At 42.1% G+C, this 21,599-nt stretch overlaps 1 protein-coding gene across 5 annotated transcripts in view; it reads right to left on the bottom strand.

The window, feature by feature from the left end:
• LRRIQ1 (leucine rich repeats and IQ motif containing 1) overlaps positions 1-21,599 on the bottom strand; it is a 111,967-nt gene that overhangs the window by 57,389 nt on the left and 32,979 nt on the right. For all 5 annotated transcript variants that reach the window (XM_078858891.1, XM_078858890.1, XM_078858894.1 and 2 more), the window contains 6 exons: positions 21,109-21,376; positions 6,784-6,909; positions 5,287-5,361; positions 3,805-3,887; positions 2,563-2,658; positions 621-709 (listed from right to left, as the gene is read on the bottom strand). In XM_078858891.1, the coding sequence (XP_078715017.1) occupies positions 621-709; positions 2,563-2,658; positions 3,805-3,887; positions 5,287-5,361; positions 6,784-6,909; positions 21,109-21,376 (737 nt within the window). The remainder of the gene's footprint in view (positions 1-620; positions 710-2,562; positions 2,659-3,804; positions 3,888-5,286; positions 5,362-6,783; positions 6,910-21,108; positions 21,377-21,599) is intronic.

Below are 21,599 nucleotides of genomic sequence, written 5' to 3'. Positions count from 1 at the left end.
ATACAGAATATTTTTAATATTTTACGTGGAGAGCTACATATGTGAAGGAGACATTATCTGCTCATCTCGTTTGTAAATTACTCTAAAGGTAACGTGGTAACATTCACATTAATATGCCTTCGTATGATTGTCATGGTATCAGCCATGCATTTAGTCATGTATGTTATTTTACTTACCTGCAAAGTATATAAAACAAATATACGAATAACTGTTAATGTAATGCTCACTCATACAAATCTGAATTTCATATAATCCACTTGCATATAATGTACTTCACTTGGTTTAATCATGGACATTTAAAATGGATGGAAAGAGTATAACTGAGTGAATTTTGTGTGCACGTTACAGCCAAAATTCCCATTGAGAAAAATAATTGCAAAACAAATATTGTATCTCACATATGGGCTCTCACGTTATATAACTTGAACTTAATTGAAATCAAACCACAATGGTGCCCTTTAAGGCACCTGAATCGACATAGACAACGTTTATCTTTTAGAAAATGCCAGCTAGCTGGAATTAGCAAAAACATTACCAATGTTAATGCGATATGACCATAGGTCTCTGCCACATTACCATCTAGTCATTATGTACACATGATATAGCCACAAGGCACTCACCCATTCGTTTCTGGGCGACAGCCTTTTTAGACTTCATTTTCTGAGCACGCTTGAGCATCAGCAAGGCAGTCTGTGGATCTCGGAAGCCCCTTCATCATCAGCACACCATGCAGAGCAGCATTTTAAACAGGGCACCAAAAAAGCATCTGTATCATTCGTAAACAAGTCAGCTGATAAATAAGCCAATAGCTCGAAGTGTCTCCATGGCCAACTTAGAGTGGCTACCATCAGTCATTGGTGAAAATTCCACGATTACGTGGCAGGGGCAGTTTCTAAATAGGGCAGCCACTGCCACTTTTCTACAAAGTGCTATTTGTTTTAATGAACCTCAGATGGATGAATGTAAGTGAGTACGTTTATGAACACGCAACTGTGAGTGTAGTTATATTTTCACGTACAGAACTTTGAGATCGTCCAATATGATAGGCAATTTATGGAATGGAGATTAGTATAATAGCGTACGTTATTTATTACGAGTACGCAATAGTCATACTATGTAAGCTCTATCCAACATTTCTGTCTTGCATTTTCTACTGAATTGGTTAAATGTCTTGAACATTGCGTAGCGGCAGTGAGTTGCAGGCCGATGGACTGCTGTCCGCAAAGCTGCGAGGTCCAAATCTCGCTGTCTGAGTGCGCGGAACGATCACGGTCACCATGAGTTGGCAAACGAAGATGGCGACGATTGATATTGGAGTGAACCGGCTCACACATATGCATCGGATAGCGCGGAGCATATTTGTGTACACACTTGTATACGAATGTGCACAGCTCGTAATCAATAATTTGTCCAATTGGTAGCCAATGCAGGTCATCATGAATAGTCGGAGTGATGTGGTCGCATTTTCCCATTTTACACTGTCAGACGTGTAGTTGAGTTCAGGACAGGCTGGAGTGGACATAAACATGGATGGCGATGGTGCAGCTGAAGACGCTGTCACAGTGGTCCACATGACTGGTGATGAACGTGTGGACTAGTGTCTGGTCTGCATTGTATGTAGCTGTTGTACAAGGTCTACCCCAACCGGAATTTGAACGTGGAAAATGTTCACTTGTGAGCCCAGCAGTCTAACCGTGATGACACCTGGCCACATTTGCACCCAAGCAAGTATTTTCCAGTGTCAGCTTTGGGTTCTGCAGAATAAAATGGGTTTCCTCCTTTCGAGTGAAAGTTTGTGCTTTAAAGTGTCATGTGAAATGATCAATGGTTTGAGCATGGGCAAAGCTGTGGTGGGATACAACTATCTGATAATATAGCTGATAATACCAGCTCGAATTATAACAAGAGCTGATTGAGTTAGCAGTTGCATTACAAATGACTGATTATAGATAATAAACAATTTATTACAAGGGACATATTTCGCAAATGGGATGCAATGTTTGGTCAAGAACTCGGAGGCGTGGAGCCAGAGCTCAAAGTCTCTCGAACGCCTGTCTGAACAGGTGAAAGGCTGAACAGGCTGAAAGTCTCAACGGATGAGAGCCTGTAGAGTTGAGAGCATGGATGGGTGAGAGCCTTGAGCTGCTGCTTGAAGGTGGATGATGGTGCCTGCATGCTGCGTATGTGCAATGGGAGAGATTTCCAGATGGCTGCTGGTACAACTGCGGAGGAACACCGCTCAGCCAAGACAGTCGTGGTTCTGGTTACGATGAGTGAGTTGCTTGACGTGCTCCATAGAACGTGGCGGTTTGCCGTGGCGAGTGGAACGAGAGAAGGGTGGAGAGGTAATGGCAGGAGACCGTGAGAGAGAGAGCTAGCACAGGATAGTGATGTTGCAGCGTGTCCATGATTTGATGGTGGAGCCAGTGCAAGGTTTTAGATAACAAAATGTTAATTTACATTGGGATGTCAACGTTCCATTTTCATTAACAATGTTCCTTTGGCATTCATATCTTAGAAAGGGAAAGTGATGTATAGGAATAACAAAACAAATCCTCGTACCATTCTTCTCTAATCTTTTCTTGTTTCTCTTCTCTCAGGTGCTGACTGTTGTTTGAAGAAGCCTCTGTTATTCCAGAGGGATGCGAATCATTCCCCCTGGGAATGGAAAAGTACATTCATTATGAATAATGTTTTATTTTTTGTTGTGTTGCTCGTAGGAAATTACACATTTCTATGACAGAGGCAAGTATATGCAAACACATAGCAATTATCTATTTAATCCCGGAGGGATGATATCATTTCTAGATTTGAAGCTTTCGTGACTGCAAGGATTCATACTCTTAGTTATTTCGGTAAAGTCACGTAGGAGGCAACACAAGTCTCCGGAGACTTGTGTTGCCTCCGAAACGTCGTGATTTTTATTGTTTTATTTTTATTAATTTTAATTTCATTTTTTACCTACATGACTTTACCGACAGAACTAAGAGGATGATATCATGCCTTGTTCCTGGACTGGGATTTCTACTTAGAATTGGCAGTCAAGCCAGAAATATAGTCACTGCCAAAATTGTACTCCAACATTCGGTAGTACTAATCTCAATTTGTAGTTCTGAGAGAGAAGTGAATATTCCCATCTTATACTGGGCATGAGTCTCTCCATATAATACGACATCATATCCATTATTGGCCACACATAGCACTTTATTAATCAAGTCAAATAAAAGTGTCTCCCTACTCAAACAGGAAATCATATGGCACTCATTTCCTTTAGTGACCCTGAGTCAGCGGTAGAGATTTCATATTCCCTTTGCAAGCACTGGTCTACCAATATGCTGACCGCTGCTGACTTGCACAATTACGAGGACCTATTGCAAATATTAATAACTGAACACATACACACCGACTTAGAATCAGAATCTGTATTTAGAATGGGGGAATCTGATGAGCTGCAAAGCTCTTTTTCCACAGATGTCCAGTCGGGGCAGGTCAGAAAGTTACAACAACAAACAATATAAAAACACGATCGGAGTGAAAAGTATAGGAAGGTAAGCAATTCACAAAAAAATATTTTTTTGTTTTGTTTTAACCAGGTAAAGCCCACTGAGCTATTAGCTTATTTTTCAGAAGCAACCTGGCCACAAATGATAGCTGAACAAAGTGACTTATCAGGTGGAAATGTATAGTAGCCAAGTAATCTAATGAATCTACTTAGTAGCCAAAAAAAAACCACCGGCCTCCACATAAAAGCTATCCAGGTGCACGTTTTTGAAACAAAGTAGGTGGATGCTTGTGTGTACTGACCTGTCAGCCCTCCATGCTTGTCTGGGCTGCCGGGCTACAGCAACGCCACTGCTGTCCTCCCTGGCTGCAGCACTGACTGGAGGCTGGGGTCAAAGGAATCGTGAAGAAACTCAAACAAAACACAGTGGATTCACAATTCAAGTGCAGTCTTCCATATATTTAACCACGTGTTGAGCATGTCTTCTCTTAAGCTGTCGTCATGCACTACTGCGGCCATTTTCAACTCATACTTGAACGTACCACTTGTCAATATTTCAAATCTTTAAACTTTTGAAGATGCCCACAGTCGTGTGTGGTGAGAGCTTTAAGAGAATATATGCCCAAAACGCGGCCTAACCTGGAAGACCACGCTTGGACATGATGAAATGTGCATTTGTGACGGCTACTGTGTACTTGTTATCGGCAGCTCTCTCTTCTTCTCTCCTTCTTAATTATCTCACTAAACTTTAGAAATAAAAGTCTGGGCAAAGCGATATCTCGCGAAGGCCATAACTTGGCGAGTATTCCAAGAGTGTTTGTGGGCCAGACGTTGCCCGTGGGTTGGCAGTTGGAGAATCTTGAGTTAGAGGGTTCTGCATTGAGATGTTTAGCAACTCATTTGCATGTATGACAAAACTCAGAGTACCTGGAGAAAACCCATGTGTTTGCAGGGATAACAGCCAGAGGTTCATACAAATGGGTTCATGGACCAAAATGCTGTACAGTATTCCCTCATTATTCGTGAGGGATACGTTCCGGAGACACTTGAAAATAGCAAATTTCGTGGATAATATTGTTTAAAATAAAGACGTAAATAAGCTATCAAATATGCAACAATTATCTCATCACCTTCTCACATCGCATTCACTGCCATCATTTTATCTCATCTCTTACTCTCTCTCTCTCGATGCAGTCGTGTGAAGTTCCAGATACGATTCGCGGATAGACAATATTGCGGAAACGAGGAAATACTGCACTACTCATTTCCTCACCACCTTGCTGCCCAAGTGTGCTAGGGAGTTTCACAAATATTTTTCATCCACAAAATTTCCCCTGCATTGCTCTCAATTATATTCACGATTACAAATCTGTTGGTGTTGCAATTCAGCCATATTATGATTATCTCTCCGTACCTTTTCTTGGAATGTCAACAGTGGTTTTCCTACAGTGTCTGTAACCCGCCATAGCAATGTGGAATTCCCACGACTGGGATGTTAATGGGAATGAACACTTGCCCAACATGCGTTTGAGCCAGGAGACGCTTTGACTGTACAGAATACGCAACGTTCGAGTAACGCACGATATTGACAAATGCCTACAGCGATGTCACAAAACACTGCTCTGTGAACAAACCTGTATTATGCACGGCATGACTAAGATTACCACAATGTCGTCCTTTCAACATGTGAAAAAATATCCTGCACGAGCCACCAAAAGACTGCTGCCAATTAAATGTGGCTGGTGGGGGGGGGGTGCAGAGCAAAATGCGTGCCTTCATTGTACCTTCGACAGGAAAAGCTGGCTCCTCGCAGTGATTGGGGGAGTCTCTGCCGGAAGCCAGGCCTTATCCAACTCGTGCTGCACAACGGGAAAAGACAGCAAAGTCAGTAATGAGAAGCAAGCCCTGTGCTCAGAAGACCAAAAGAAACCGTTTTGCCCGCTAATTGAGAAATTGACGTAATGGGGTTCCTCACTTAAATGAGCCACCAATTAACCACCCCCCTCCCCTCCTTGGCCCGTCTCCTTCCAACTCTGATATTTGATACTCCTCAGCAAACAAGAGTGCTTTTTCCTCTCTCTTTTCCTTAAGAAAACAGTAAGATCTGGTTAGATCCCAATAATTTGTTGGCCGAGTAACCTAGTGACCAATCAGCCGGTTGCATGGAGTTTGTAGGTAAATTCTTTCAGCGTCCCTTTTTTGTGCCTTTTCCCCTTCCAATTATATTCCAATTATGCTATTGGCATAATTTCAAGAGATAAATGCATTTCTACTCTTTGGGTCTCTCGGTAAATACATTTCCATTCGTAGCTAAAGTATCAAACAGTGCGTCATATTCCGTGAAGGAATGGCCCATGGAAGTTCATTTATGGAACTACCTCTGCCGTTACTTTAATAGATTGAGTGTCCACGCCAGGTGGCGTACCTCTACGTAAACTCTATCCAAAGTGCTCATTGCATACGAAGCAAATAATCTATCCTTAGTACTGAAATATGCTAGATAAAGTGAAAAAGGAACATATTTATTGATAGTATGTGAAGACGCTTGCTGAGACCATCAACTGCAATACTTGGGAACACAGACACCCAGATCCAAACCAAGGATCTCACAAGTGCTGAATCAGTGCATAGAATTTGATCTCCCAGCACAGCAGTTGAAACGATGAGCACACTTTCTTTTCAAATTCCCCCATCAATGTCCACCCAGCGGTGTAAATGGGTCCACCACAGTTAGTCCATTGACAGATCGTGTGTAGTGGGGGTAAAGTGTGGGTACTCCCACCTCTGTCAAGAAGTCTGGTGAGTGTGGAAGCGTAGGCCAAATACCCCTGGAGATGCTCTCTCTACCCTCTCGAGATCCCTTAATTGGAGGCCTTTCCATCAACAGCCTTGTGAGCAAGCAGTCACTGAAGCAGCATCTTTACCATGAGCAATGGAATTGCACTTTTAAATCATTGAGATTGAAAACTCATTTCTTTAGAACTTCTTTTTGTGTTTAGTTTGTCGTCCTTTCCCTGCACCTCCGATGAGCAGGGTTGGCTACGTACAGTGCAAAAGAAGTTCAACATACACACAAGCAACTATACACTAGACTACTATACACTACCCTATACACTTATACACTACACTCATATGCATTACACCACTATACTATGTTGAGAGCTTATTTCTTTCGAACTGCTTTTTGTGTTCAGTTTGTTGTCCTATCGTACCTTCGATTAGCAGTTGGCTAACATACATACAAAGTTGACTCAGACCCAGCCTTTGCGTTGTAGACACACCTCTTGTAGCGTGAAGTTATCGATATCGACTTCAGCAAACTCATCGCTGTCGAGGACCGCGGCATCCCTGACCGCCTGGAGCTCCCGGTGCAGTTTTCTGCGCAGAGCGAAGCCCCTCCACTGAGCCTGCGAGCAAAGGGAGCGCCCCTTTTAGTATCGCACATGCAGCAAACGTCACAAAGCAGTCGCATCAAAGACACCCACGCGGGGTGGTGCTGCTTGTAGGTGGACCACCCGATTCACAACCAGGTCGTGGTTTTAGAACACTTGCGAGGGAGGTAAACCGGCTCATCGTCATTAACCGTCTGAGGTTGTTAAAAAAAAAAGTGCCACTTTGTGAGAAGCATGTTCATTCTTTTGAAGAGACACCATCATAACATCGTAAGAGTCACCATCACAACATCGTGTCCACCACTGGCTCAGCGTTGCAAGTAGATATGATGGCCCACGTTCACTTGAGCATAATCTATTCAACAACAACCATGCGTCTGGATGGTGAAATCTTGCCGCATATATGAACGTAGTTGGTTATTTACGTCTGAACATGGAGCTGATGAACAGGCAATGTATCATGACTTGCTATCATTTTGTAAAATAGACTCAAGTAGGAAAAGACCAAAGGGGACTCTGCTAAGTCCAGCTGAGTCATATGAATTGACCATTGCTTTGTGCTACCTGATTGAACTCACACACCCTGTTAATACCGATTTTTTTTATTGCACATACACTCCACATGTAGCAATGCAGTACATACAAACAAATACGACACCTAGTATTGTTTCTGTTGACTGTAATTACATCCTGTGATGTTCATGGACTTTACGGATAGTTTTTTTCACGTGTGTTCATATACACACGTGGAGTGGTGGCGCAGTCGTTAGTGCACTGTCACGATTGTGGCCACAACGTTGAGCACCTCGATATATACAACTCGAATGGAAATTGTTATGCAAACCTATGGTGGGCCTCCCATAGGTCAGCTCAGCCTTAAATGAGTACCTCATGTAGTGTGTCAATAACAACACTGAGGAGACAAAGGCACAGCACATACGGTGCTCGGCATACAACCACTTTATGCGCTGTGCCAGCCTTAATAGGTACAGTACTTGCAAAGAGAACTTGCCCCATATGGTCTATATACAGCTATACAGAGGATATTTGCCTTTGTGCATGAGCCTCGAGTGTAAATGAGAGTAAGTGTGCATAGTTTAATGTGTGCACACACATACTGGAATATGTCTGTTCAAATGTGTGGATGTGTATATATGTAGACAATGTGGGTGTGTACGCATAGATACAGCCATGGCTGTGACCAAGTGTATGATTAAGTGAAAGAGGCTGTACCAGTGTAGAGTGTGATATTAAAATATTTCACTAGACATGAATACTCTAATAAGTATTTGAAGAGTATTGCTAATGCATATGCTTTACAGCGATATGCCTTTATTATATTATTTTGATTTATATTGTTAATGCACCTAATTAATTCATTTTATATGATACAATTACTAACACGTGCTAATCTGTGCAAATTACTTACCCTCATTAAGACATGCATGTCATCAAGATACCCGTACATAATTTCAAAACCATTGCTTAAATGCAATATTTAAAGTAGGATTGAAAGCCAGACACCTTAAATCCAATTTCTGAGACACAAATTGCTTCTGTATAAGCTATACCATATGCCACACTCAATTATTCCCCTTGGAGTCGTTTAGCTATTGGTGAAGGAACTGTTAGTGAGCATCTATTAAGCCTGACTCGACACATGCTAAGGTGCTGTGGTCAGCAAGACGCATGTAGGACCATCTTTCCATTGTTGATGGTGATCACTCCACACGAGGTGCAGCCATTTTAGCCCGAGTTGACCCAAGGGAGGATAAGCCAAGTTTCAATTGCCTACTGGTGTTATACACACCAAGGAATTTGACCAGGGGCTGCTTGATCACAATGCAGTGCCCCAATAACGACAAAAAAATATATACCCCCATATACTCTCATGAACCATTGGGAAAATGTTGTTCGTGAACACCTACAAAGCACAGAATCAGAATATGTATTCATACTGGAGGAATCTGATGAGCTGTAAAGCTCTTTTACACAGATGTTCAGGAGGGGCAGGTCAGAACGTTACAATAACAAACAATAAAAAAAATCGATAGGAGTGCAAAGTATAGGAAAGGGAAGCAAATCACTGAAAAACATACAAAGAAAACAACACTAATAAAATTTTACTAGGTGAAGCCCACTGAGCTATTAACTTATGTTACAGAAGCGACCTGGTCACAAATTATAACTCAACAAAGTAGCTTATCACATGAACATTTATAGCAGGCAAATAATCTAAACGATCACTGCATGGCACACAGAGTGGTGTGGCTGAACCCATGCCTGGCCATCATTATGTCACCAGCTACTCACTTAAGTCAAGATACGTGTGAGCCAGGACAGGTTCAGATACCACTTACCAAAGATGTGCATGGTGAGGAATTAAAAAAACATTGTTACCAATGTTGAAGTAATCGTGTGCCAGGTGTTGATGGCCATGTACACCTGTAACCCAGCACGACAGAGGTGACGTTTAGTAGATGGCACAAATGTTGCAAAACTCCGTCCGTGTAGGCATCGAGGTGCCGTACCGTGGCTCGCCAGGAGAAGGCAGTACAGCATGTGGACTAATCACCATCTGCTTCCATCTATACAGGGATACAGTGTTACCCCCTCGTGTTCCTGGTTTTTTTTCCAGGTGCTCCGATTTTCTGCTACTTGTATAAACACTCGTTACTTTGCTTGAAACATCTTAAAATAGAAAAACAATTACAGGACATTCCTGAAAGATTGTCTCATGACTCTTCGTGGCTTTCTTGGATAAATACATGTAAGTGAATTATTATTAAGTTCTGCAAATGGCACGTTGCAGGCAGCCACATTTAAATGCTCCGTGGTTCCTTAATGGGAAATGCCACAGAAATTGGTGCACTGCCCTCGTCCTTGCAAAGCAGATTCGACCCTTATCACCATCTCGAGTTAAGCAGGCAGGGTTAACACAGCCCGACCCAGCTTTCACAGGAGCCCACAGTGAGCCTGCCTTCAAGCAGCGGCCCAGGGGAAAGCGATACCCTAATTACTGCCGTGTAAATGCAAATACTCGCTTGTTCCAGTAACCCTCTGTGCGGTGTCAGGAGCACAGGTTTTACATTTAGCAGATACTTTTCATTTTTCGTGCAAGTTGTGGTTAACCATGGGGGAATTGATTATAAAAAAAGAACATACACACGCACACAATTTAATACTGGTGATTATTTTCCAAAAGCAAACAAAAACAAACAATTTATTTTCTTAAATAAAACAATGTGAATCGTTCCTTGATTTATTTAATGTATTCATTATCATTTATCCAGGAATTAAAACTCTGGCAGGAGAGGTGGCCTTACAGCTCAAGGGACAAAAGCTATGCCCATTGCCAGAATATTGAACCAGCACCGGTGAGATCTTGGGTTTGAGCCCCACGTGGCCACCCGAAATTAAACAGGTTTTCACATTTTCTGCTCTAAGCCCCAGTCATTAGTAATGACTCCACAAAGGAACCATCAAATGTACGTGGTTTTGAATGCAATTCGGATTGTCTTGGCTCTGAGAGTTTATTTAAAACTATCTGGTTAACCATGGCTATGCCAGCATTAAAACGTGCTATTTGTGCCTTGCGCATCAATGTGTGTATATGTGTAGCAGACAGTGTGTATTTGATACGGCTGTGTGAAATATGGTCTTGGCCCCAGATAAACTAATGGGGAATTTTCACCACTTTCTAAGTGGAATAAACAAAGATGAGTAGGGTGGCACTTTGACTCCTTTTGTATTGCTCTTCCTTATTGTCCTATTTATAATCCTATAAAATGCTTTAAAATCAAACATAAAACATGCGCTCACAGCAAAGCATTTTCGTAAGTATTTTTTTCAGTTATTGCAGCTCTGCTTAACTTTAAAGTCTCCACAGTGTGCTCTCATCAAAGCCTGAAACCTGATATCCTAAAACCAAGCTTCAAACCACCGAGCAACTTCATGTGCCCATAACTCTATAACTTTGGTTTACTGTTCCTGAGTGCAAAACATCGGTCCATAACTTGTTCGAACTGACGGAGAAGATATTTCTGAACATGAAGGCAACGATTGTTGTTCATTACACAATTTCTACATGAGTGCTTATTAATAGTCACAATAAAAAATATTATTGTCCCCAGAGGTATCAGCCTGTTGTGAAGTCGACCACAGTCCTCCTATGGAGTGACCATTTCCCGCCATGAGAATGTGGAATTTTCACCCGTGCTCACGGGCCTCCGATGGAGATGAGCGCGGTCAAGACACTTTGTGAAATTTGAATATCGAAAATGATTTGCCTCGCCTCTGAATGAATAACGGTACCCTTGTATAGCTCAAATACGCTGAACCCAACCTGTAACATTGTTGTTACCTAACCTCCCGTCATTACCTCTTCTCCACTGGGTTTCCCAGCCTGGGGAAACTAATGACGTTTTACAGATTCAGGACATTCCAGGGTTTTACCTCTCTCTCGCTCGCTCGTGCCTACAAGGCCTTGAATACATCAACAGATTTATGGCAAACTATTAGCAAAATGTACACTAATGCAAACACTATAATGGTGGCAACACTTTCAAGCTTAATACAGCCTTTGCATTATTGATTATTCACGCCATGGTAAGAAAATAAGAGATTAGTTCCTTTGTTATTTGTTAACCATGCAATTTAGTTTTACTTAACCCAGAATACAGGAGCTAATGACTGTTTTTATTACGTTCGTAAAAATGTAACAAACGAAAACAAAATATTTTTTCTATTTTAAAATGTGGAAAAATAACTACCTAAAGCTGCCATTTCCTGACAAAAAGCATTTAAGCTCTGCTCGTTTAGAATTTTGGCTTGTGTTTTAAGTTTAATGTGTCTACAGGTATTGCAATTGTTTAAAAAGACCATGCAGAATATAAATTGGGTGTATTTGGAACTTCCTACACTGTTGAGCTCTGACACCAATGTGCATAATATAACCTGTAAAAACAGGCCGAGGGCATAACATTTGCACAAGACAAAGATCCCCCGTATAGCTTTTAACAGACTGTTGGGGCAAGTGCTGTTAGCGAGCACCTATGATGGCGAGAACGGGGCACGAGGAGGTGGGTGGCCAGTACCACGCCCGACCGCCTTTGTCTCCCCAGTGGCGATGTTTACACACCACACCAGGTACTCATTTGAGGCAGAGTCGACACTCACATAGATATGAGGTATTTTATTATAGTAAGGCTCTTGTCGACTGGCCCCCATGAGAGGAATATGACATTTGCATCATTGGCTCATGGCTGCCAAAGGAGATGAGTAACTTTCACATGTACTTGGTAACTTGACATTTTGATTTTGCGGCAGGTCAACAGCAGTCTTGCTTTGAATATAATTGTCCCTGCCATGGAATTTCCAATGATAAATCATGGCCACCAAGGGATTGCTCAAATCATTCTTATGCTTATTTGAGCAAGGATACAGTTGGAATTTATACTTTTGACGCACACATTATACAACTATACATTGTACAATCTTGGTTGGTTGACACATTGGTTCGTATATTTGTGATATCATGAAAAATGTAAACACGGTACATATATCCGATCGATGAAATGGCCTAAAACCTGATATCCTAGTCTCCCAGAACTGAACACTATTGCAGGGATTTAGCACGTCTAACACTCTCCCCACAACTTCTCCCCGAAGCCAAGTACATGCCATTATTACATATTATTCTTGCATATTTTACAATCATACATTTAATGGTTATTTTAAGATAAAAAAAAATTTCTTATAATGAAATAGCATGACATTTTATTCTGTTGCAGCTAAAGAATGAAGCAAATAGTGAACAGACATGGCAGTCAGAAACATTATTGTGAGGATTCCATACATGGGAATAAAGTAAAACATATGCGCCAAGTTGCACTTACAAAACGGGTGCGTAGCCACACGCACACACAAAGGTGTAGTATTACGGTGTTTAATAACATCCACGCGATACGTATATGACGGCCTAATCAATTACCTACAGCTCTCGAGAGATACTTCATCATGTCACGTACATATTTTAATAAAGATAAATATTTTACCGAGGTCATTTGTACCACTTCAACAGGTGTGCATTAGCCTTTTAGAGCTCAGGATTAAGTGCACTTTAAATAGAAAGCAAAACAACATATTTTGCAATCTACTGTTTTTCACGAAAGAGATCTCTTTATTTTTCTTTAATTAGCGACAATGCATGGCTATTTTCTGGACGGAAAGTACACCATATTTTTGAATGTCTGTTCAGAGTCGCGGCACTCTACCCCACATCATATATCTACAATTGTGGACGTGTGGGTGCTGTTCCTAAAACACTTTCTTCTACAATAACACTTAACCACATGAACCGTGTGATGTGCTTAATACATTACACACGCACCAACTTGTTGTTACATGCAAGCAGCTTAATAAGCTACTGTAAATCATGAAAACTAATGTTGGTTCAAATGACTGACAAATTATTTACATTAATCTTCATCAGCTTTATTACGATTTTACACAAACTGCAGGATAATGAAGTAGGCAGCTGTGTTTGTCTATAAACTCTGGTGAGAGCTGCATGGGCATTGCAGATGATTCCCAAGAGCCTGTGCATAGTCAATATTCTAAACTGAGGGTCCGATTCACATGTTAGTGAATGCGCCCTTTCAAGTGATTTTTTTGGCAAAAAACGATAGAGCCGAAGTCTCCATTACTAACAACGGGATAATGGCCACAACGATGTGCTTCGGCATGACTGAAATCTGGCCACTCGAGGTCATTAACCCACGCCGGTGATGCTCTTTCCAGAGCACTCTTACAGTTGGAAAGTGACGAGCAAAACATTCCACCTCGGGAGCCAATTCAGCCAATCATCTTGCTCGAGTCAATCATGCGAGTGCTACATTGTAGAGAGAAATCAAAGGTGGTTGCACTGCGGATAGACTGGATACCACCAGAGGAATGTGGAAATCCCATCACTTGGCTCGGGGCCAACAAAAGAGATGAGCACCATCCTGTGATTATTTAAGCAGAAAGATTATTTGATTAGATTTTTTTTCCAGTGTAGATTACTATATTTTCAAATTTGGTCTGACCTTTAACGTATTTTTGCAGTTAGTATCAAACCGCATTGGTTGAAGGTGATATTAACTTATTTTACGAAGCCTTTATGCGTTATGGCTATGCAACATTATTTTTCGATGAGGGCACCCATGTTTGTGGGATGGCAGAGGTTGGTTTTACAACAATGGGCACAATCAAGGCACTGCAGTAGCATGGCAATACCATGTCGATGGCCTCCTTCATGGCTAAAGCCGTGCACCGTTGTAATGTCGACATGGCAACTGACAACCTTAGCAGATCAGAGTTCAAATCCCCAGTCAGTGTCAACACAGTCCATCACCCTCAGGGTTGGATAGAATGAACACCACCTGGTGAGGCTGTACTGCTTCGTGGGAGGTCAATTGTGTTGCCCTCGGGAGAGATCAGTGACCGGCTATATGAATGTGGAATTTCCACCAATGGATCGTTACTTGTTCAGCACAAGGCAAGAAATATCATGAAGAAAACATGACTGATGTAAATGATTCAATAGAATTTTTTGTATAAAAATATGCATGTACTATTTTGCAAATGTTCATGGCAGCAGTAAGAAAAATAACAACTTCATTGACAAGTTAAGATGTTAAATCGACTGACTGTGAACTTTTCGATTTAAAGCTTTCGTGACTGCAGGGATTCATCTTCTTGGTTCTTTCGGTAAAGTTACGTGACTTTACCGAAAGAACCAAGAAGATGACTGTGAACTATTTTATTTTCCCAGCCAAGAGAGTGCTAACCTCACAATCAGACGACTGTGAGTTAAAATCCTGGTCAGGGATTAACTCAGTCCATTTCCCGTCTAGGATTGATAGCATGAATACCACTTTATGGCAACTTAACAGCGATCATCCTCTTGAGAATCTGGCAAACCGTCATAGAACTGTAGAATTTACACCACTGGCCCAATGTCAACACAATGCTCCGTTGAGCATTGTGTTGACACTTTGGCTTTGATTCATGCCATAAAGCAAGCCAACATATTGTTAACTAAAAAGATAATTAAAATTGTTCATCCAAACACGTATCACATACATCTCCTTGTATGAATGTTTTCCATAACAGGCAACATGCACGTGGCACAACCATCAACGAGCATGATTGAAAGTTAGCAGTAGGGAACAATACAAACACGTCATGACCACTGACAAAAAAACTAGATATTTTTTTCACCGCATTTACAGTCAAGTTTTGTTTTTGGATGAAGTTAGCCATCTTTCCGGTTCCTTGATCTCATTTAAACTATTCCAGATTGCGCTCAACTTTGGCAAAAATCTAAGGACGCGTAAAAGGCCCAACCATAGATAAACTGTTGTGATAAACTTTACAGATGTATTGCAAACATTGTATTAAACGCTCTTGCGTAATTCGTAAACAGTCAACGAGTTCTCAAAAAAACCTTCTTGCAACAGGCTTATTGTATGCAGAAGGAGACCCAAAATAACAGACAATATATGATTCGCACACTAGCGCCATGTGCAAATGCATGTTTTTCATTGGGAGTCACACAGTGGTCCGTTAAATTATATACACACGATTATCAGAAGCCACGATTGTGACACTGTGTGCTTCTCGTCCCACACTTGTCTGCACAAAAGCCTCCTCATGGCGACATCATTCAATCAACGCAATCACAGAAGACTAACAGCTGGATGTAGCCCATTGTAAATACACAATACAGTGTGAGTCGTTGCGAGGCAATTTAAATGTCAGCAGAGATTGCATTTTTCGCTGCAATTCTGCTGAGGTTCATACACATATTCTTGGTTCTTTCGGTAAAGTCATGTAGAAGGGAAATAATAAAATAATATGAATATAAAATGCCCCGTTTATATTTATATTATTTTATTATTTCCCTTCTACGTGACTTTACCGAAAGAACCAAGAATATGAATCCCTACAGTCACGAAAGCTTTAAATCAAAGTTCATACACATGTTCATCTAGCTGCCATCACACAGGGTACATATACGCACATAACAAACCCACAAATGAGCCGACCCGTCTTTTCGCCAGGATAGGCTGTTGGGGTAAACGCTCTGTTCAAATTCTTAGCTTTTTCGGTAAAGTCACGTAGGTAAAAAAATAAAATTAATAAAAGTAAAATTAAAATAAAAATCACGACGTTTCGGAGGCAACACAAGCTTCAGTCTTCAGGTGGAACCGTCACTTTCATCAATTTTAATTTTTTACCTACGTGACTTTCCCGAAAAAACCTAAGAATATGAATGCTTGCAGTCACGAAAGCTTCAAATCTAGCTCTGTTCAAGGCCAAATCTTTTCACTCAAAGTAATTTCCTGCTCAAATGAACATTGAGCAGTGGTGGCAATTCCACATTCCCATGGTGGGGAAGAGCCCAACCAAATAACGGCCGCCGTTGACATCCTCACGAATAGGTAATTGCTTATTGCATCGACACACCAGAGGGATGATGGGCTGAGTCAACCCCCCACCAGGAGTTGAACTCGCAACCTTCCGATTGCGAGCTGTTCGCTCTGTGCAGAGCCTCCTGGCCGGCTGAATTGTTTCACGAATAAAACAATTATGGGGCAATGCTCATTCCACGCGGCAACCCTGAGTTAGCAGTGGAAATTCCACATTACGGTAATTGCCAGTCTATCCATTAGACAACAAATTCTGACTTCTCAAAAGGTGGTACTCATTTTATCGAACCCAAGAGCATGATGGTCTGATTCGACACCTAACTGGAATTTGAACTCAGAGCCTTACGATTATGAAACATTAATTTACCTAAATATTGATTCGAAAATTAAGTATACATTTATATATTTTAAATGCATATTAAGCAGTGTAAATATTTTATATATCCCGTCTAAACTGTGCTGCACATATACGCACATACACATGAGAAATGTCTGTAATTGCAAAATGTGTAACGATAATAAAAATGCTTATTATTAAACCGAAAGTGACATACAATATTCCAATGGTATTAAGCTAACAAAAATTCAAACATATAATGTTTTGACCGATAGCCATTTCAAAGGTCCTAATGAAGTCTCAATGGTGGAATACCCTGACTTACTCCACATATTTTATCTTTCCCAGAGTAAATGTATACCCCTGGTATTTTTTGCTTAAAAAAAAGAAGTAACCTTAGTGAATGAGCCAATTTCTCATGCAGTGAAAATACCAGAGACTTAAAATGAATGTGGGAAAAAAATGTTTGAATTTACATTTTCTCTGTCAGGACTACAATTAATTGTTCAATATTTCTTTCCTTCAGCAACATAAATATTTCGTAACATTCTATCTGCAATTAATTAATCTCCGTTTTGGAATTGGCATTTTACATTGAACACTTTGCAACTAAGGTCGAAAGTGTTTGTGTTAGCACTGTCATCTCTGTCTGTAATGTTGGGGCATGATAATTCTCGTGAAGGTGGTCCAATCAGAACTAAACTTCAGTAGAACATTGTTTTGCTCATTGGGGCCTACTGCATGGAAATCTTGCCAAATTGACTAAAGACTTTCCCAAAACTTTGACACCAAAAACCACCACTGAAAAGATTCGCCTCAGTGTCCGCCATGACGATTTAGGTTCACGCATCTGCTCCACCTCCCCTCCGGATGCCATCGTTACGCGTAACGTCACCTCGTGATGTCACACATAATGTGCCCCGTGATGTCATCTCTTTGTGCAGCTTGAAATGCAGTGTTATTATCGCTACACCAAGACCTGCTTGACCCTCCACGAACTCGCCTGAGATCCCGGAAACCAACCTGGGATCGCCACACGAGACAACCAAATGTAGCGGGGTTAACTGAAGACCGCTGGCAAATGCTGTGGAGTTTTGCCAAGGTTCCTAATAAAAGCTTCTTCAACGAGGGCCCCACCACTTGCTACGCTTGGCTTCGATCTGCCAAGAAAACTGTGGTGGCTCCATCAACTGCTTTAGATCAGCGACCGGTTACTGTGCAAACCCCTTCCACGAGTAGGAAGTTAAAGATGACCCACAGTACGACTCCGGCGACCCAAGCCAGAAAATGGACCGTATCGCAAACGACGACTGCATTCTACGCTTGCTCTCCGCTGGACAATATTAGTCGCGCTTCTCCCAAAGCTATCACGTGGTTCACAAACTTAAACCTGGACGTATCATTTACATAGACTCGCCATGCACTACAAGAAGATATCACTGAATTATATATACGCTATGTGTTCATGTACTACATAGGATACACCTGGACATACACGGCCAAGTTGGTTAACAATTGACTTGGATTCAGAAAGGTTGCACATTCGGATCACGATCGGTGAATAACACAGCTCATTGTCCCCCCCGGGTTGATGAAATGAGCACTACTTTGTGGGAAGTAAACATTGATCAGCCAATGCAGAAAAATGGTCTCTGCCATGGGAATGTAGAAATTCCACCACTGCCACTTACGGAGTTGAGTCCCATTCTGTATTCGTTTTGAGAAGGGTGACATGTTGTCTGCTACATATATATTCCCGCACCTCCGATTTGCACAGTTGGTTACATATGGTGCAAAAGAATTTCAACATACATACATACAGGAGTACTGTGCGTGTGCATATGTGTGTGGATTGTCGTGGTTAGCGCGCTGCACTACGAACCCGGCGACCCGAGTTCGATTCCCACTCATGGCCAACACAAGTGACGATTATCAGAACCGGTCCTGGGCCTCCCCTAGGTCGACACAGCCTAAGATTAGTACCTGGTGCGGTGTGTAAATATTGCTCCGAGGGAGACAAAGGCGGCCAGGCGTGGTGTTGGTCACCCACCCGCTTGTGTGCTGTGTCGGCCTTCATAGGTGCTCACTAACAGCACTTGCCCAAACAGTCTGTTTTCAACTACATGGGGGATCTTTGTCTTTGTATATATGTGTAGGGAGCGGTGGCACAGCAGTTAGTACACTGTGCTACAAGCCCAGCCACTCGAGTTCAATTCCCACTCACGGCCGACATCAGTGAAGATAATTTGAACCGGTCCTGGGCCTCCCCTAAGTCGACTCAGCCCCAAATGAATACCTGGTGTTGTGTGTAAATATTGCCACCGGGGGAGACAAAGGCAGCCAGACGTGAGGCTGGCCACGCAACCCCTCGTGTGCCGTGCCCGCCTTCAGAGGTGCTCGCTAACACCACTTTCCCCCACAGTCTTTTAAGGCTATACGGGAGATATTTTTATTTGTGTGTGCGCGCATGTGGTTTATATGCTTAAATATCGATGTATGTAGTTGATCAGGTTTAACCAAAAACAGGAATAAGTTTTGCTCACTGGGAAGAAAAGGAGATCTTGACGTTTTAGCCAGGTGGTCTTCTTTAGAAAACATATGTATATATATCTCACCAAAAAAAAAATCTGAGTTTGTTTTCTGAAAGGAAAAAAAATAACCATTTGGCTAACTGGCCTTCAAGATCAATATTTTGCCTTGGCAAAATATGCAGGACAGCAGACTTATATATATATAGAAAAACCTGCATGTACACATTTCAATTAATAAAATTATAGACAATTTATTTTGTGTGAATATATGCCTACATTTTAATTAAATGTGTATTTGTTTGTATGTAAAATGGAGTTGAAACGCGGCGGTTTGCGCAATGCACTCCGAACCTACCAGGCTTTTACTTTTTACACAGTTGTTGACATTTTTTTACTATTGATGTTATGTCTGTATATATGAGATTGTGTGCCCTTAGTTATTTCTGCAATGGATGTTTGAAAATAACACGGTGATACAAAGGCAAAGTGTTTCCCTCCTCAAACAAGCATCTCTGTTGGCTGCCTCGAGCCAGAAGCGCTAATGCCACATGCCTATGGCGGGGGCCAACATCAAATTACTGTCTGCCAACAACCTCTGTTGGCTTCCCATTAAATGGTACTGATTTGATCAAACCCGGAGGAATGACCGACTGAATCGTACTCTCTAACTCGTACCCACCCGATTGCGAGCCCGGCGCTCTAACTGGATGGGTTATGTCATTTATGTCGTCATTTGTTGATTCAAGAAACCATCGTCGAGTCTCTAGACTATTTTTTTACGGATGATGTTACACTGAGATATTTGGCGAATTACTATTTAAGGAACGTTTTAACACAATAATCCTCAACAACAAACATGTTACACTTACATATTAAACAAAAAAACGCAAGGCATTGCATTAGCAGTGGTGTACAAACACAGATAAAATCACCACACTAATCATTTGCATTGCCTTATAACAGAAAACATATAAACATGTATAGTGTGCTAACTCTTTGCTTATTTGTGTTTAAACTCGGGTCAATGATCGTTCCAAGTACCCAAAAAAAGGACAATTATGGGCATGAACATCGCTTACAAGAGGGCGGCACTGATGTCTAAAACACGGCAACATCGTACGACTCTTCTCTCGCGACTACCATGGTTCCTGTGAACTTCACACGTTGATTTCTCCACCCATGTTGAGGACTCAGGTCTATCAGACTGACTGTTCATCTCAGCCCGGCTGTGCTTAACCACCACAATGCAGGTCCAAAACACTTGGACCTGCATTGTCTGCTTCTTCCATTGCACTGCTCAGCTTTGGAATTACCTCTCATAGTTTATTTTGGCAAGTTCTTATCAAAGTTTGCTCAAAATAAAGAAACATATTAACGCTTTAACACGTAAGCTTTCGCGACCAATATCATCCATAAGAGGTTTTTTTTGGGTTAGATCGCGTAAATATATAAATGTGTCGTTAAAACCCGCCACCACCCGACACAGCCAACTAGTAAGGGTTGTCACCTAAACAGGACATGCCAATTCGTCATTAGTACAGCACACCGGTGTGTTGGAGAGCCAAGCCACATTGTAAATGTTGTGACTTGGCTCTTCAACACACCGGTGTGCTGTACTAGTGACGAATTGGCACATTCTGTTTACATAACAACCCTTACCAGTTGGCCGTGTCGGGTGGTGGCGGGTTTTAACGACACATTTATATATTTGCGCGATCTAACCCAAAAAACCTCTAATATGGATATTAACGCGTATCTATTTAACCCGAAGAGTGCTGTTTGTTGCTGACCACTCAGCATTTTGGGCCATCGAGCCTGCACTCCGCAACCGTGATAACAAATAATAACCTGGGGGGCGTTGTCGACCTACCTGTATGACAGTGGCTCCACGTTGCCTCCTCTGCCCTGCTGTTGCCGCCGTCTCCCGCTGGGATGTACGCACGGGGGGAGTCAGGGTGGCTGGCCAAGATCGTGTAGTGGCCGTGACCGTGGCTGCCAGGGTGCTCTGAGCCAGGGCCCTCCTGACCCTCCGTGCCCTCCACGAGGCCTGGATGAGCGAGGCAGCCGCCTGCCGGCGCCGCAGCTCCCGGCGGAGACGGTATCCCCTCCAGTGCGCCTGCACGGCCGTGGCTGCGAAGCTGCGCAAGGGGCGATTGGGGGGGGAGGCGGGAGGAAAAGAACGAGACGGTGTTTTTGGGGGTGCCAGGGCACAATGTTACGCGAGGCCGTTCACTGTTCATGGTAGAAATATCCAACGCAAACTCATTAGGCGTTGCTGTGGAGGAGCATTATGAGTACAAGAAGCAGAGCTCAAAGTTAACTCGACAAGATTAATACCCACAAGTTTCACTCTCTTACAAC

Source organism: Lampetra fluviatilis, chromosome 8 (genome assembly GCF_964198595.1).
Source record: "Lampetra fluviatilis chromosome 8, kcLamFluv1.1, whole genome shotgun sequence".
Lineage (NCBI taxonomy): Eukaryota > Metazoa > Chordata > Hyperoartia > Petromyzontiformes > Petromyzontidae > Lampetra > Lampetra fluviatilis.
This window is presented reverse-complemented; position numbering and strand designations above follow the sequence as displayed.